The 18,299-nt window shown below is 34.3% G+C and overlaps 1 protein-coding gene across 3 annotated transcripts; it reads right to left on the minus strand.

Annotated features, from left to right (window-relative positions):
- Positions 1-289: 289 nt before the first annotated feature.
- On the minus strand, positions 290-17,061 carry LOC142337305 (uncharacterized). 3 transcript variants are annotated; one of them, XM_075386499.1, is made up of 5 exons: positions 16,946-17,061; positions 16,336-16,550; positions 3,628-3,865; positions 1,592-1,706; positions 290-595 (listed from the first exon to the last, which is right to left on the minus strand). In XM_075386499.1, the coding sequence occupies exons 3-5, from the start codon at positions 3,837-3,839 to the stop codon at positions 377-379; spliced, it is 546 nt and encodes a 181-aa protein (XP_075242614.1). In that variant the 5' UTR covers positions 3,840-3,865; positions 16,336-16,550; positions 16,946-17,061; the 3' UTR covers positions 290-376. The 3 variants fall into 3 exon arrangements, with proteins under 3 accessions (XP_075242614.1, XP_075242613.1, XP_075242616.1); XM_075386498.1 differs by lacking the exon at positions 16,946-17,061 and having other exon boundaries at positions 16,336-16,642; XM_075386501.1 differs by lacking the exons at positions 16,336-16,550; positions 16,946-17,061 and adding an exon at positions 10,927-11,072.
- Between the last annotated feature and the right edge of the window lie 1,238 nt (positions 17,062-18,299).

Here is an 18,299-nt window from a genome sequence, read left to right on the forward strand (position 1 = left end):
TCAGAACAACAATAAAAATCATCAAATTTGGTTGGTAACAGAAAGAAGAGAACATCAAGAAACTAAGACAGACATTAAAAAAGAGTTTAGATCTGATTTTACTCGCCCCCTCCCCAAAGACCCAAAGAACGCCTCACCTCCCAAACCCTTATTTTAGAGATAGTTCACCCCCCCCCCCCCCAATATTTTTGCAGGAAGCCCTTCCATCTATTTTGGGCAAAGTCGAAATGGGTCTTTCTCATTATAGTCCTCCGCCCACAAACATTTATCCCCCCTTATTATATGATTACCATGATTGTGGGCGCGGGGGGGGGGGGTACAAACGGAAAAGATCTCAAAAATCATATAAAAATAACATGAATCATTCGCTCAGTTTTCAGTCATCTTTGATAATTACGAAAAGAATAGCGACAGAGAGGGCGATGATTCCGAAACATCCGATCCAGGACAACCATGCAAGGATTAAAGCGTAGGCGGGGTCTGCGTCTACTGCTCCGATTTCGTCAAATGTTCCGGTTGCTATGGCAACTGCGATCAAAATGAATAACCATTGCACAGCTGCGCACATTGCGTTCACAAAACCCACAATCTTGTTCTGCAAATAAACAAAGCAAGTCAACAATTCCAATTTCTACAATATTTTTTTTCAAAAAAGGAAAACCTATCAAAAAACGTATGAAAAAAATTAAATCGACAAACTGCTACAACATTTTGTTTGTTATATCGCCAAAGCCAATGTTGTTTGTTATATGGGATTTTAATCCTTTTTTTTTCTACGGTTCTATTTCTGTTCACCCCGATTTGTTTAACCCACATATCTTAACAGTGTATCATTTCACCCTGTCAATTAACAGTCGGCATTAGAAGCTTTATTTGTGGCAGTTAAGTTGATAAGTTAATCCCATGTTCGGTTGCGATAGGTTTATATCAAGTCTCTTAAGTCGCTGAGGCATGGTCGAATCAAGATAGTACGATTGTTATTTTTTAGAAATACAATTTAGTTGTCTATTAACGAGGCTATCCTAACTATGGTCATAAACACAGCAAATAAACAGTTTAATGAATCAAATTGTTAACAGTATCAATCATATAAATGATTGAAATTGGGGTGAAAGAAGAATAGAGGCGTAACAGATGAAACGCTGAAACAGAACAATGAAAAGAAAAAATAGAGTTTGAAAAGCGGAAAATGCCTTCAATTGATAAACATTTCGTTTTGGTTATTTTTTTCGAGTGATCGAAATTTGTTACTTTGATGATTTTTGGCTCGTCTCACTTTAAATGTTGACAAGTGTATTTTTTATTTTTTTAATTTGCTTTATTTAAGCGAATTATTTATTTTCAGATTCTATTAACGTTTCTTTTAATTATTTTGCAGACTTTACCTGATCTCAAAGGCAGTGTTGAGGAAGTCCTCGAAAAAACTCTTAAATATCAAAACAAAAAAACTGATGTTTGAGATCAGTCAAAATATCTGGAAAAGAAAACAGAAACATCGTTGTTGCCTAGAGTTAATTGTGGAAGTTTCCTAAAATGGTTGCCTAGAAATGGCAAAGTGCACTGCTTAAATTTAAGAATTTTAGGAACAAACCTTGACGCAGAGATGCACGTAGAAAAGGATGATGGTGATTAACCCGACCAGGTGAGCCAGAGATACAAAAGCCCTCATGGCTATATATGCACCCCACGAGTGATCCCATGAATCACTAAACAAAAAGAGCCCTACTCCAAAAATCTAACCGAAATTCAGACACATGTTTACTTTCAAAATTCCGATAAATTTAAAAATAAATCCGACCACTGCAATCATTACAAATATTCGCCCCCCCTCCCCTCCCGGTTCGAGGCCGAATGGTTAACTTGTAAGAACTTGCAAGTTTCTGGCAGAAACTTACAAGGCGATGCATTGCCTTGTATATTTTCTTCAGAAACTTGCAAGTTCTTGCAAGTTAATCATTCAACTTACAAGTTCTTACAAGTTAATCATTCGACTCGCAAAGTTCTTACAACTAAACATTTGACTTACATAATTTCTTACATAAGTTCTTCGTATAAAATTTGTTACCAGATAACTTTTCTGCCTATATTGTCGCAAAATATAAAATCTGTAAAAGTGCGAATTAAAATTAGAAAATAAAAATTGGTAATAAATGGTATAAAACTGTAGGAACACTTTCAAAAAAGCAATTAACACTTTCTGTTCATCAATTGAATTGCAAAAGGAGCTCTTGAGTTGATAAAATTGAGAGGTAAATGTTTTATCGACTTAGATTGCATTGAAATATATTTTCCAAATTGAGCAACTGACTCTCACGCGCTTTCTACGATAAATGACTGAGTGTTAAATTGAACTAAACTATAAGAGTCGAACTCAACCGGAACAAACTTGAAAGAAACTTACAAGTTAGGCGTTCGACTTGCAACCTCTTACAAGTTTACAATGCAACTTTCAAATTCTTACAAGTTAACCCTTGGACTTGCAAGTTCTTACAAATTAGCCATCTTTTGCAAGAAACTTGCAAATTCTTACAAGTTAATCACCTTTTGCAAGAAGCTTGTAAGTTCTAACAAATTAATCATTCGGTCTCCAACAGGGCTCTCCTCTGGTTCTTCCTATCAACATGCGTGCGATCATTCTGGTCGATTGATATTGCATTGGGATTTGATGAGAATGCTTGATCATGAACATACACGCACATATAGAACCCCAAACCCCCTTCCCACGCACGCACGCACACACAAACACCACGCGCACACGCAAACACACACACGCCACGCGCGCACGCACACACGCACACACACACACGCGCACAAACACGCACACACACACACACAGACACACAAACACACACACACAAGCACAACCATACACACACACACACAAACACACTCACATACACAACCACACACATACACACAAAAATACAGACACATACGCAATTGCAACCCGGGTCGAGGTTTCACCGCTAAAAATTGCTAAAAGATGTAAGATTTGCGGTGAATTTTAATAAAAATGAAAGATTTGCACTCAATGCGATGAATGCGGTGACAAAAAAAAATGTTTAAGCGGTGAATTTTTTTACCGCTTAAGCGGTGAAAAAAAAATTCACTGCGACCACAAGAATGCGGTGAAAAAAATCTTTCAACGCTCTCAGCAGGATGCGGTGAAAAAAATTCTTCAACGCTATCACAAGAATGCGGTGAAAAAAATTTCACCTGACAATTATTCACCGCTAATTTCAACTTTTATTTTAAATTCACAGGAAACATCATTGAAGTAAGTGACAGATGGAGCAACGGAATTAAAAGTGGATGACATTCAGCAGGTGAATGGTTCGAACTCCCTGTACGCCCGTTTCTTTTTTGTAAGAAATCCGGTGAATGCGGTGAAAAATTTTTTTCACCGCTAAAAACTGCAAATTTTACAAAAATTCACCGCTTTCATTGTATTCAACGCTTTCACCGCTTTCATTGTATTCAACTAAAAGATGCGGGCGCTTTGCGGTAAAAAAAATTATCACCGCTGTTCACCGCTAATCTTACATTACTTTTGTGACAAAACCTTGACCCGGGAACCGCCCATTTTCTTTTTTGTTCACTGTTTGAGGCCTCAACTATTGTACTTACGCCACATCTTCATCCACGTCATGACACGTCCACTCATCCACCACTTTGACCTTTGTGCAGTACTGGTAAATGCCCCCCACTGTCTCGAATATTCCCCCGTCAAAATACCACATGGCTGGCCAGTAGAAGAAGAATGAGAACAGAAAGAACCCCAACTGTCCAATTATTGCCACGATGCTCAACACCTTCCGAATTGTACCTTTGTTGCCCATTTTCTGTCTTTTCAATTCTTTCCTCTCTAAAATTTAAGAAATTCTCTGAAAATTTTCTGTAGTGACAAAAGCAGAGGGGTTTGACTACATAAAACATAAAGTTACAGCTTATTGTGGCTTCGATGAAAAGCTGTGGTCATAGAACTTTCACAAAAGAAAAGGTCTGAACAAAGAACATTTCAGAAAATCTTTGCATGAACCTTTATGCAAAAAAATGTTTTAATAAATAGGGAGCAAAAATCTGAAAAAAGTTCCCGGTATTTATGGAAAACTCTACTCATAAAACTTCATACAGGAAAAATGTTTCAGTGGAAACTGAGAGACCAAAATTTTCAGGTCTCTATATTACGAGCGTCTACGGTACCAAAAAACTAGTTACAAAGAATGTTAATGGCACATCCTCGTCTTTTGGCGCCCAATGTGGAATGTGCTTAATTTACGGGTAAGTAGTTTCTACACGGCAATTAAACAACCCGAATATGAATAATTTTTCCAAACAAATGTGATTATAGTTGCGTTCAGCGGTCAGAACAAAAAGGCCGAACAAAGTGACACACAAGTTTTGTTAGATAAGATTTTCATTAGAAAATCCTATCTAACAAAATCTCCAATCATAGATTTTTGAGAAGCAGGTGGAATCAAAGTTTTCTCTTTAAAAAAAAAACTGGCAGGGTCTACAATTGATACCAAATTCTGAGTACTTCAACAAACCATATCATCTAACACAATTTTATTCGCAAAACATTAAAACTGTTTGATACGCGCCAGAAGAAACACATTTGTAAATTTGGGTTATTTGGGTTTTTGTTGTCGGCAACAATTATATATTGGTAGGCAGAGAACAGCGACAAAAATACTTGAACTGACAGAAAAACACAGTTTTTGGCTCGGTGAATTTTGCAGGTTCAGATGCAAATTGATAGTTATGTCTAAACTGTCGATGTATTTTTATTTCGATTCGATCTTTTTTTCAATAATTTATTATTTTAATGAAAAAAAATGGTTTGTACTTTTGTGTTTTATCAATGTGCGACGACAAAAAAGATTAAATTTCAATAAGAGAAACCTAGCTATGTTTTGATGTAAACACAATTTAATTTTTTTTCTGTGGAAAAATATCGGTTTAGTACTTGTTTTCTACTTCAAATTATTAGATCTCTGTCCAAAAACTATAATCAATTCAAAAACTTTGTGAGCACCAAACACAAATCATTCGCTTCCATGAGCTATAGTAACCAACATAAGCTCTGAAGAGAATGAAAGAGACGGTTTTGTTAGTATTTATGTAAAGTATTACGCTAAAGCAAGAGATCTGGAAAATGGGAGACAAAATAATGTCCAGGTTATCTCCAAATTTATCAACCATAGAAATTTTGTGGCCATAATAAGCTGCATTTTTATACCCAAGCGACTCTATAAAGAAAACTTTTCATATATTGGGAAATTTTTGTGATGTAATTGGTGTGAATCCAGAAATAAAGCGGTAACTTTAATATGGCTATTTTAATGAAAACGTCCTCAATAAAGGAAACAAATTGAAGCATCTAACTTCAAAATGCAAACAAATGGACTTCCAATGGCTGACCTTAAACAGCCACTCGGCAGACAAAACGCATTTTACAAAATTCTGTTCCCTACAAAACGTCAAACAAATGCGGTTAGTGATCACTACTGCGTTGAGTTGTAGATATCGGAAACAGATGCCGTGGATATAAGAAAGAATGTTAAAGTTCATGCATTTGGTCAGAATCGCGGAACCCGAAAAGCATTGAAATACTAACAACAAATGTCGATTATTAAATTGGAAAAGTATTAGCAGTTGGCATAAACAGTAAAAAAATTACTTTTTAAAGAGTTACAGGAATTTCTAATTAGGAAAAATTATCAGATTGTGCCTGAAAAAAAGTTTTCAGCTAATAAATGTAACAGTTGATTTCAAAACTCAATTTGAAAAATGCTTCTTTCAAAAGTTACCTAAAACAATTTTCATGGAAAAATTTGATAGAACCAAATAGAGGTATGGTAAGCGCTAAAAGAGAGTAAATAAGGATAAAAATGAGACCGTGTCATCGAAATGAAAAACAAAAACTGCCAGCAGCGGCAGTAAGACAACCTTGTTAGAGGTAGCTAGAAAGCTGTCATGTGGGTTAAAAGAAAAAAAACGTGTCTTTCACAAGCAAACCTGAATGATAAGGGATGTTTTTTAGTTTTTCTCTGAAATAGTTGAAAAATTGGCATTCAATTTTGACTATGTCGCTTAATCTACCTCAACAACAAATTTCGACGTAGCAGAATTTTCTGTAAAGCAACAACATCTGATATGAACAAAATTCTCAGCCAATTAAAAAAGAAATACTCTCTTTAATTTTAAAAACTATCGACCAAAAAACATTGCCTCTAAAGTATTTCCTCTATTGGAACAAATTTCTAAACTAATGCATGATGGTATGGTACAAAGGCTTAAAAATAGAAAAAATAATTCCAGTTTTCAAGGACGGACACAAAACTGAGCCAGCTAGTTACCGATCAAAATCTATCCCACAAGATATTGGGAAAAATTCAAAGAACTTATGATACAGCCGAATGGGCTTCTTCCTGAACGAAGAAAATAGGTTGATCAAAAATCATTTCGGGTTCAGAGACCAACGAAGTAGAATTGATTCGTAACACTTGTTGAAGGGTTGAGATCGAACAGGCAATAAAAACATGGAAACATCATGCACGTTCTTTGACCTTAAAAAAGCGAAAAAAAAAGACGAATATCATTTTTTTTTCAAAATAATATTCAAATTAGGGTGGAAATTGGCTGATTTTAAACCTACAACAAATTTTTCTCAATAATAGAGTGCTACAAACTCTACAGATTGGGAAAGAAGACGCAGGAAAAGAATATTAGAATTGTTGTTTCTCAAGGTTCGGACTCTGTACCTTTGTTATTTGTTAACCGTATAAACTACACTGGTTTGGGTACAACGGGAACTTGAACTAATTTGTAAGCGAATTGCACTGTTTTATACACCAAGAAGATCACAAAAACAAAAACTGTCCGTGCCAAAAAAAATCTTGATAAATTTTCAATTTGGTTCAAAAAGAATCGCCTCACCTTGAACATTGGTAAAAACAAAGATAGTTTGCATTAACACAAAAAGGGGTAGCAAATTGCTAGAAAAACTAGTTATTGAGAACATGGCAAAACAGAATGTTGCATCAAAATAGGAATCTTGATAACCTGACTCACTAAAATTTTAGCTTCAAAAAACTAGCTGTGTTTGTACCAAATGATAACATTTTTGTGTTCCCTATAATACGGAATAATAAAAATTTTTAAGTATTTTGACTATCAATGGAATTTGACCTTCAACAGGATTTTTTAATACATAATTTTGATCAGTCAGGAAAAACTTGCTCTTTAACAAAGGATCAGAGCTACACTTCTGTGATATTACGAAAACAACTAGAAAAAAAAGAACACAAACTCAATTTCAGGCCCAAAGTACTTAATTTGCTAAGATGAGATTCTGAATTTGTTGAAAACTTGAGTGAGATCTCGGATACCTTGCCGACTCAAAAGTAAATCTGACGATTTGTGTGTAAGGCTTAAAATCAGGCAGATGGTAAAATGCTTTTTACCGTATTTTCCAAACTTAGTCGATACTTCCAAACTCTGTATTATTCGGCAGCTGTCATCATTGTTGTTCTTCATCCGCATCCACCGCAGTCATTTCTACTCCGATTGAGACAATCGAAAATATGCCTTCATGGCCTTTTAGTGGCATCACAGGCTGACTTTTTTCTGTTTCGATGTTAATATACGAACTTTGGATATATCTTTTGAACTCTGAGAACAATTATTATTATTATTGTAAACTTCCTCAGGCATTTTGAAAAAAATGTGTAAAAAGGTCCACAATTTTTAGCAAAAGAATCTTCACAAAAATTGTTTTCAAAATCAATTATAAGTAATGAGAGGTATTTTTCTGCAATTAATTGTCATTAAAGTTTCTTTCACTGTAGTCTAAGTGACGAGTTATGAGTTTTTGTAAAATTTAGATAACATAGGAAAGACAACATACTTAATTTTGTTGGCCTCACTCACGACCAATGTTTTAATATTACAGTTGTATGCATGTTTCGAAACAGTTTGATTGGGCCAAGATAGTTGAAATTTGCTTTAATGTACCCCTTTCCCACGGACATATTCTTTTTATTACCACAATGGGAGCAAACATTATTGGTGGTTAATTTAAAGAGTGTCCTCATCGATATTAATTGTTGCAACTTTTTCTAATAATTTTGAGGATAATACATTGGAGGCTGGCTTTTTTTCCTTTGTCGAATATTCAATTTTTGTTTACGCATTATTGTGCAAAAAAACATTATTTTTTTTGGTTTCAGTGTTTTTTAACCACAAAAAAATTCAAAAAACGAGACCACTTAAGTTTTCGAGGGAACCCTTAAAAATGTAAAAAAAAATCAATCGTAAGGGGTGACAGATCGCGTTGAAACTTGAGATGAAAAAAGAAGAACTTTGAAGTAATATTCAATAGACTAAGTATAGTTTTGATTGTCACTGTAAATTATTCACTGCTTCAAGTCTAACAATTAACGTTTTGAAAAATTTGACCAAAATTATTATGGACTCATTTTTTTACTTAGCTTTTTTAAAATAAATTAAATCTCTCTGTTCCCTCCTGATTGAAACTCGTGCTTAAGCAAATTTTTCAATCTAACTAACAGATTTTTTCCAAATCGGCAGATCTCCAGAACAATAATGTTTGTTCTCCAAAATCCTCTTAATTCATCAAAACTAACAATTTGAATTTTCTAAAAACAGCGGAGACGTAGGCAAACCAGTTTCATGTAATGAACACCAAAAGCAACAAGTTATAATATTGAACAGTAACTTTAGAAATTTTCTTATCTTTTTTATTTCTAGTCCATATATTGTCTGAGAATGCACTATAGAACAGTTTCTTATTGGGAGGGTTTATTGATTGGCAGGTTAAAAATCTTAAGTTTTTTTTGGCACGCTAATTTTTTTTTCAAAAAAGTAGACAATTATTTTTTTTATTTCTCTGTTTTTCGGAATTGCTGATCCATTGACATTTTGTATAATGTGGGCGTTTCTGAAATCTAAAAATGAATTTATTTTTGATTTTGAAAGCTCTTATAAAAAGCAAATAGTATCGTTGAAAGACGAAAAGGTTCCTTTCTCTTTCTGTTACATAAAAATTTTTATAATTTTTTACTTCTTCTTAAAGAAAAACTCTCAAAAAAAGCTAAAACATAAAATATACTGATGACACATTTTCATCAATGATACCTAATACTAGCTTTAAAGAAAAATTTTCAACGTTCCTTTTTTGTTAGACACAAGAACAGGCATAAGGCAAAAACTGTGAAAAGACTTTAACTGTAAAAACTTTAGCTGTAAAAACTCTAAAAAAAAGCAACAATTAATTTTTGCTAGACATTGCGATTTTAAAAATGTTTGGAACTAAACTTGTGCCTACAATATTTTGCTAGGAAAATGTTTATTAGGTTTTGAAATTGATAAAAATGTCCATAACGCCCATGACCTATAACAATTTTCTCAAAAAAAAACTTGTCAAAATTAATATCTAATTTTTGGAAAATTTTTTAAAATTTTAATTTCATTTTTCACTGTCAATGTTACAACTACAAAAACAATTGCCAGAAAGACTTGACTCCTAATTTTCCAGATAAAGCAAACAAAACTTAACTGAACACTGATGAAACTTAAAGATTAATTACAAAAACGAAAAAAAAAAACTAAAAAACGGTTCTTTAATGACGGCGTGTGTATTTTTGTGTCTAAGGTTGTTTTTGTACGCGCTTCTGCGGGTGCAAAAATGTGCGTGGGTGTATTTGTAAAGTGTGTTCAGGAGAGAAATAGACAATTAGTCTGTCAGAATTAGTTTCTACAATTGTTAGACACATATAGACTTAGAGTGCAAAAACTCTAAGAAATCAAGAAAAAAGTCCGAAACAATACTCTTTTTGTTATATTTGCTCTTTCAATTATGTTTAGATCCAAAATTTTTTGTTTAAGTTCCTGTAGTAACACATTTGCAAGCTTTTTTAGAAAAAAAATTCATTATGCTCATGAAATATCAAAAATGACAAAACCTTTCAAAAAAAATCAACAAATTTCATTTTGAAGTTTAGTGCCAAAATTGTAATTGTCGATTGATTTCCCTCAAAAAATCCACACTGATTAATTCAGAAAAAAACAAAAAAATTTATAAGAACGGTGGTGAACCATGAGTAAAGGTAACTTGGCAAAAAGATAGTTTTTGAAAAAGAAAAGGGCGTGTGTGTTTGTTCTCAAGGTTTGTCTATGTTTTTTGCTTTTAAAATGTACTCTTTTTGGTTTCTAGATTTTGTTAAAAAGTTTTTGTTATTGTCTGTTTTCTCCTGTGCAAATAAGTTGCTTTCGGATACTCCCAACGGTTTCCTGACAAAAACTATCGGTCGTTTTGCAACCATGAGAGTGGAGAGGTATGTTGGAACACGCTGTGCTGTACACGGAGTTACCGAGCCATCTTGCTAGGATTAAGAAAACAATTAGTTGTTTTCGAAATACCCATAGCATTGTTCACAATAAAAAATTAATTTTTTGAATTTGGTGTCAAGTAATTACTAATACAATTTGGGCAATATAATTTTAAGCTAATTACATCCTCAAAATAGTTTTGATTCTACAAAACTCAAAATTCATTGAAGTTTGCGTTTTCGGACATGGGCATCGTAATGGTCATTGCGGACAAGAGTGAAATATATCTGCAAGTTTGAGATATGTTAGATAGTTTGCCATACTTTTACTATTTTCCACGCACTGACTTTTGCCAGTAAATTTAGTCGATAAAAGTGAACGTTCTTCCACGTAATGGTTCTTGGTTCAAATAACGATTGGTATTGAGTATTTGTACGGAAAGAGTTTTTGGCGTGACAGGTTTGCGGGGTTAAATGATACAGTTGTGAGAAGAGATGCTATTAAATTACGTGGGGGTGGGGGTTTGGTTAACTGATTTGATTAGGGGTGAAAATAAGAAGAAAAAAATACCTTGTTTCAATGTACATCTACTAGCGTTAATAAGTTTGAAAGAAAATTTTTACTTTTCAGAGCCGAATGCGTAATATGCAATCAAAATCTAATCAATCAACTAGTTTAAAGTATCACTGTTAACCAAGTAATGATTTTCAAGTCAGTTAAGAAGCAGTAAATTTAAATTCAATTTTTAATTGAGTCCTTTAATTCATAAACTGTTGACCTGCTGGATAAGAAGTGAATCAAAATTGTAATAATTTATCAAAAATTATCTATCTTTATTAGCAAAGATATTTTAGTTGACACAATTTTTTATCCGAACAACTAAAAGTTTAATAAATTTTGTTTTCTTATAAAATCTTAAATGATCTTGTTTTTGTTGAACAGCAATGAATTAAGATTCAAGGTAACAAGATAGAAAAAAAATGATAAGAGAAACTTCTAATGAATCAGATTTTGAGTTGAACTATTTGATCCATCATTTTTCCATTTAAATTTTCTCAAAAAAGAACAGCGCATCTGTTTCTAAATTGAATGGAATCTCTCAAGGAAAAATTAAGTACATCTCTTTTCTTTTCGATAACTTTTCGAATTCAACTGTTAGCTATATGTAGCCATGTTCAAAACAATTTTTTTATAGAAAAGAAAAAAGATTTTAGCTTTTTTTGGATGGCTCGCAATATGGACTTGATCTTTGAATTAGTTCGCACAATTTTCGTAAGCGCTCTTAAGCCATATGTCATCAAAGATTCAATTATTGAATGGGACGAAAATATGGAAAATACTTACAGAAAATCGAATAATTTCAAGTGAAGAAAACAAAAAATTGGAGTTAAAATTTGGTAGCTTTTAAAGCACTACAAATAATATAGGGTGGCTTTTCAAGTTGAAAACTTGTTCACGTGCGGCTTGAAAAATACTGTGTCTGGCACCGAGCATCAAAAAACACATTGAATTGGGACCTGTATGCGCACCTTAGAACCACTAAGATTAGAAAGATTAGAGGATTGTTTTGGAGTCGTTACCTTCAAAACAACAAGAGATTATTTGTTCACACCTGGTGAGGTCACAGGTGTACAGCCAATTGGAAAATAAACATAGACTAAGAGAAATTAGATTTTGCTTTTATGTGGTACCAAAAAACATCATGCTTTCATGTTTATGTATCTACGAACATCAAACTCAAAGCCAGAGTTCTGTAAAATATCTCTAATTCTCAATAAAATCGAAGACGGTGAATTGAATTTTATAAAATGTTTCGTCTTAACCCGTATACTTTCACGTGTTGCTAAGAAGTAGGTGCATTTTGTGCTAAAAATCAATTTAATAACTTCTGGAATTAAAGTATTTGAAAATAGTTCTGCTTATGTATAAACCAGAAAAATAATTGTTCTTTATGAGTCCAGAAGCATTCAATTGGCTCCATTTAAAAAAAGCATCAGCTACAGCACGATATTTAAGATTATTCTTCATATTGTTTAATGAATTAGCTATAAAAGTCAGCTGATAGACCATGAGTAAGTCTTATGCTACTCTCCTCCAACATTTCACAACTAAGGAAAGAATATACAAACCAGGTTGACTATTTTTTTTTTCCAAACCAAGTCGTAAAATTTCTAGGCAACCTTGAAAAAATAAGTGTGGTATAATAAGGATGCTCTTGAAACATACAGTCAGACGGCATACCTTGTCTTATTTACTATAATGAAAAATACCTCTAATGTTTAGAAATCTGCTGATACTAACTTCTGATTAATTGACAAGACGAACAACCGGGACTGAAAAATATAGATAATTCAACGAGTCCTTTGGAAATTGACTTTTACGATAAATTATGCGACAATTGAAAAATCTATTTCACATTTATGAAAAAAAAAATGTTCAACCATAAACTCAGCGCAACAAGCTCGCGAAACATATATTAAGTTCTACAATTGAAAACATATGAAGAGCACCGTAATTAGAAATTTTCTCAGAAAACGAGGAAATAACAGTTTCTGATTCTTATGATCCACAAAGTTTGAGGTTTTGTGACTGATTATCAAAAAACTAATCTGATACTTCAAATCTTGCCTCTGTAAAACTTGTCTGTAATAAGGCATTCATTTCATAAAACGGAACTTATCTCTGAAAAAAATATTTAACAATAAAAAATGTTTAAATTAATTTCCAGACTTTTTAAAAAATGATTTTGAATATACGTGCAATTCATCAACTTGAATCTCAAATAAAATCAACTGGTTATGTGAAAACCCAACGGAAATAAATTGATTTTACATAAAACTCTCTTCAACTGAGGAAAAACTCAAAATTTTGGCGAGCAAACAATTTTTTAGGTTCATCAGGTGATCTACTTGAGTCTCGTAAAATGGCGAAATTTAAACTCAGCAAATTTAATCATCCTTGCTGACTGACCTCTTTTGATTATTTATGAGCAAGGAGTTAGGGATATTGTCTACCCAGTGACAAATCAGGACAAATCGCCGCATTTGATAGATTTGAAAATTGTTTTCTCATCGTTTACTGTTTGTGATATTTAGTGGCTCTTAGGCTGTTCTTTGCTCATTTCTGATACTGTTTTTAGAACATATAAATTGTGCCAGCGTTTTTGATGATAGAAATTAATAGTTCGCCAAAACGTTTTTTCCTAATTATTAAACAAGTTTTCTTTATTGATGTCTTTGGATCGTAATTATCCAAACAATCTTGTCTGTAACTCAAATTTGCATTGCTGAGATTGGCAGTGTAATCATAAAAAGCCATCTGATTTTGTACGTTATCTTGTTTGACTGTACAAATTCATGTATAAAAGACCCAGGTTGAGGTCCAGACCCAAATTTTCTTCTGATCAGACTTTCCAGACCAAAATTATCTCTGATCAGACTTTCCAGACCAAAATTATCTCTGATCAGACTTTCCAGACCAAAATTATCTCTGATCAGACTTTCTAGACTGAATGAGTTCTGATCAGACTTTCCAGACCGAAAGAGTTCTGATCAGACCATCTCCAGACCACTGTCCAAACTCAAATTCAGACCATTGCCCAGACCTTAATCAGACTATGATCAGACCCAATTTCAGACCCAAGTAGCCTCTGATCAGACTCAGTCGAGACCATCTCCCCAGCTGACCACACTGATTAAAAACACTCAAAATCGCAATCGTCAGCACTCCCGTCCTTTAACCACAACACTTAAATTGTCCACTCTCCTCTCATCAGCCTTCTACTCAACCCTAACCCCATCGCTTGACCCCCACCCACAACACACTCTCTCACACACAGACACTCACACACACATACACACAGAAACAGACAGACACAGACAAACGGACACAGACAAACCGGTTACCCCATAAACGCACACACAAAACTTACACACGCGTTGGTTGAGATTTTACTGCAAAATTAGCTATAAAATAAAAGATTTGCGATGAATTTGAATAAAAATATTAGACCTCTGATCAGACCCAAGTGTGCTCGAATTCGCCTCTGATCAGACCCAATTGCGCTCGAAGTCGCCTCTGATCAGACCCAAGTGCGCTCGAAAAGATTATGATCAGATCCAATTGCGCTCGAAGTCGCCTCTGATCAGACAAAAGTGCGCTCGAAGAGGTTATGATCAGACCCAAGTGCGCTCGAATTCGCCTCTGATCAGACCCAACTGCGCTCGAAGTCGCCTCTGATCAGACCCAAGTGCGCTCGAAAAGATTATGATCAGACCCAATTGCGCTCGAAGTCGCCTCTGATCAGACCCAAGTGCGCTCGAAGAGGTTATGATCAGACCCAATTGCGCTCGAATCCGCCTATGATCAGACCCAATTGCGCTAGAAATTGCCCCTATCAGACCCAAGTGCGCTCGAAATAGTCTGATCAGAGAAAGGTTTTACTTATGAAAAAATCTTCTAATTTTGCTATAATATATTCATTTCAAAAAAACTGATGTTTGCAGTATTTAATTCATCTAAGGAAAAATCATTTATAAGAGTATTGCTAAAGAAAACGAAACCCAACTGTTGAGAACAAATTTTATTTAGTGTACCTTTTAGTGTATATTTCAGACTCAATTGATGAGTTTAGACAGCTTTCCATAAGAAACATTGTGGTCTCCAGTTGATTAAAGTTTTTTCTGAAGGGGACCGGCCTTTGTTATCGGCTGGACTCCTGTTTTCTGATTAGAGCTATCGGACTTTAGATGAATCTCTGATCAGAACGCTGCTTTATGGCTGCGCCAACATCTCTCATTAAAAAAACAAAAAAAATGAAAATGCGCTCGAAATGGTCCCTAATCAGACCCAATTGCGTTCAAAAGCATTTCTGATCAGACCCAAGTGCGCTCGATGATGTTATAATCAGACCCAATTGCGCTGGAAGTCGCCTCTGATCAGACAAAAGTGCGCTCGAAGAGGTTAGGATCAGACCCAATTGCGCTCGAAGTCGCCTCTGATCAGACAAAAGTGCGCTCGAAGAGGTTATGATCAGACCCAATTGCGCTCGAAGTCGCCTCTGATCAGACAAAAGTGCGCTCGAAGAGGTTATGATCAGACCCAATTGCGCTCGAAGTCGCATCTGATCAGACCCAAGTGCGCTCGAATCCGGTAATGATCAGACTTTTCAGACCAGAATGACCTCTGATCAGACCATCTCCAGACCATGGTCCAGACCGTTGTGCGCTCGAACTTCCGAAAAGACCCTGTAATTTCGGTCTGAGAACACACGGGTGTGCGCTCGACTGGGTCTGATCATAACTCAATTTGGGTCTGGACCTCAACCTGGGGATCTATGTAAAGTTTGTTATATTATAAAAAACTCTATTTGTTAAAATATATATTCGACCAGGATACGAAAGATACGAACGACTAGTATTAATATAATATATAATATTTTCTCGTGCGAAAGTTTCTATGATTTTCATTATATTTGATTTTCAATGACGGTTTTTGAGCGGTACTTTGGACAAGTCTCTGGTCATCAGTCTTCATTTTGCGCGAGGGGTTCAGTTTGGTGCAACTACTACGAAAATGGACCAGTTCTGGATTCAAACCAGCATCTCTTACTCTCTTACTTACACACCTTGTTGACTAGCCATTACACAAATTGGTCTCAAACTCCAAACTCTTGAACTTGGGCATCTCTATAACCCACTCGCTTGTGCTTTTTTTACATAGTAATGTGCTATATAACAACACATAAACTGAAACTTTATGAAACTGAAACATATGTAAAAATCAGCATACGCACACGTTCATTAACACAATACGTCAACTTTGTTTAAAATGGCCTTGAAAACAACTATTATTGTCCACAAATTTCAAATTTAAGTGATTTCAAGGCTATTTGAGAAAAAAATGCGGTGTCACCGAGCTATTACACCACCCAAAAAAGCATAATAGAATTAAGTTGTGCATATTTTATTTTTTACTCACCTTTTAGTAAAGAATAAATTAAATTCGAAGGCAATCAACAGTAATGAATTTAAGAAGCAACAAATCTTCCTTCACAAGCCGCTTAACTTGTTTTTCAAATATGCGAACAACAAATTTTATAAGTGAATGTCTTCAAAATGAATGGATTTGCAGCGCTTCCGATTCCGAAAAATTTTTTGGAAACAATGACTTGAATTTTTTGCTAGTAAGGTCACCTAAAATAAACCAAACTGTTCTTTAAAAATAAAATAGCGTATGCTGGTTTCTAGGTCAATACAAGAAAATACACATTTTTTTATTTATTTGGTGCTGTGATGTAGCATATGCTGTGAAAAAAGGGAGCAACTGGACCGCCGATTTGGCCGACAGGGGGTTTAGCTGACAACCAAAAAATGCAAATTTAATCCGACAACCCGACCGCATACTAATTTTATTATTTTATTTGCTGGACGAACAATTGATATTTTGACCAATCACGTTTGCCGATCAATCAGAATTAAGCTTCGGCTAAAAATTTATCATTTTTCCTTGTCGGCTAAACACTCTGTCGGCGAATTTTCCTAGCACAAACTGGAATATTTAGGAATGGAAAATATAATTTCTTAAATACTTGAACAAAAACGATGGAAAACCAATATCGATACGCACAATTGGTGCTTTGGTAGCTTTTGTTATAAAAGAAAGGACGGTTTTCGTGAAAAAAAAAGGAACAGCAGGCTTCTCAAGTTCACGAGATATTTTTGGTTAAAAGCAAACACGAAGGGAGAAAAACTCAATAAAGCGTGCGCTGTTTATCCCGTTAATTTTGTTCACGCGGTTAAGATTTATTGTGGAAACGCAACCAGTTACAAAAGCTGTTTTTCCTCATTTTTTCTTCTTTCTCACCTGCTTAGATAATATAATTGCCTAAAACGGAAATAGAAAGTACTTTTTGGGGGGAAAATAATTAAAAAGACGGTTAAATGGTGCGAATTTAATTAAACAAAGTGTTTGTTGTTCAAACAATAAGGCCAAAAAATTTTTTCCAAACAAAAACAGCAGTTTAATGGTTTTGTTACCAAAGCAGTTTTTGCAAAAGCGAAAATAGATATTAGATGCTGGATTAATAGCGTTGGATATTCAATACTTTTTTGCTTTTTTTTGTTATTGGGAGGCGTTGGTGACAGTTGAGATTGATTGTTTAATATTCCGCCTCCATGTCCAGCTAACTGGTTGAAGAAAACGACGACTGTCATTTTGAAGCTATCTTTAAATAAACAATCCAATTATTGGCCATTCGTGGTTATATTACGATGTGAAGGCGTCAAATTGAGAAATTGGGGAGTTTCGTAGAGAATTAAAAAACAGCTACAATATAACCGAATTCACATTGGTGAAGACATTTCTGTGCGGTAATTAAAGTCTGTCGAGCCTGGTTGCCATGGCAACTCCAAGTCACCTTGACATCAACAATTTAGAATTCACTGAATGAATTAAATCTATAACTTAACTATATATACAACGGGCCAACGATTATATAACTGTCTTTGATTTCATACGAGGTCATACATGATTCGTATTTATCATACTAGGTCATATATGATTCTTAGCAATCTTACTAAGCCATATATATTTTGTATGATTTCTTAGTAGTCATAAAATGATCTTATAAGATTTCTTGAAAACATACAGGAATCAAACAAAAAATTGAAAGCCGGAAAATTTTATAATTTTTAATTTTGGTAAAAATAAAAAAAAATTCTTTGAAATAATACATCGGCATATATGATACATAAAATATTGATTGATGCCAAACTTTCCAGTATAATATAGTCAGAGCGCACTTAGCTTCATATATTGTATATGCAGTACGTATTTGACTTCTTGAGTGCGCTAAAACAATAATTTTAATGGTAGATGCATATGAAAAATTTGTATAATTCTAATATATGAGCTTTAATAGGTATAATCTACCTGCAGAAAAT

The sequence above is a fragment of the Convolutriloba macropyga genome, chromosome 3 (genome assembly GCF_964194025.1).
Source record: "Convolutriloba macropyga chromosome 3, txConMacr16.3, whole genome shotgun sequence".
NCBI classification, from domain to species: domain Eukaryota; kingdom Metazoa; phylum Xenacoelomorpha; order Acoela; family Convolutidae; genus Convolutriloba; species Convolutriloba macropyga.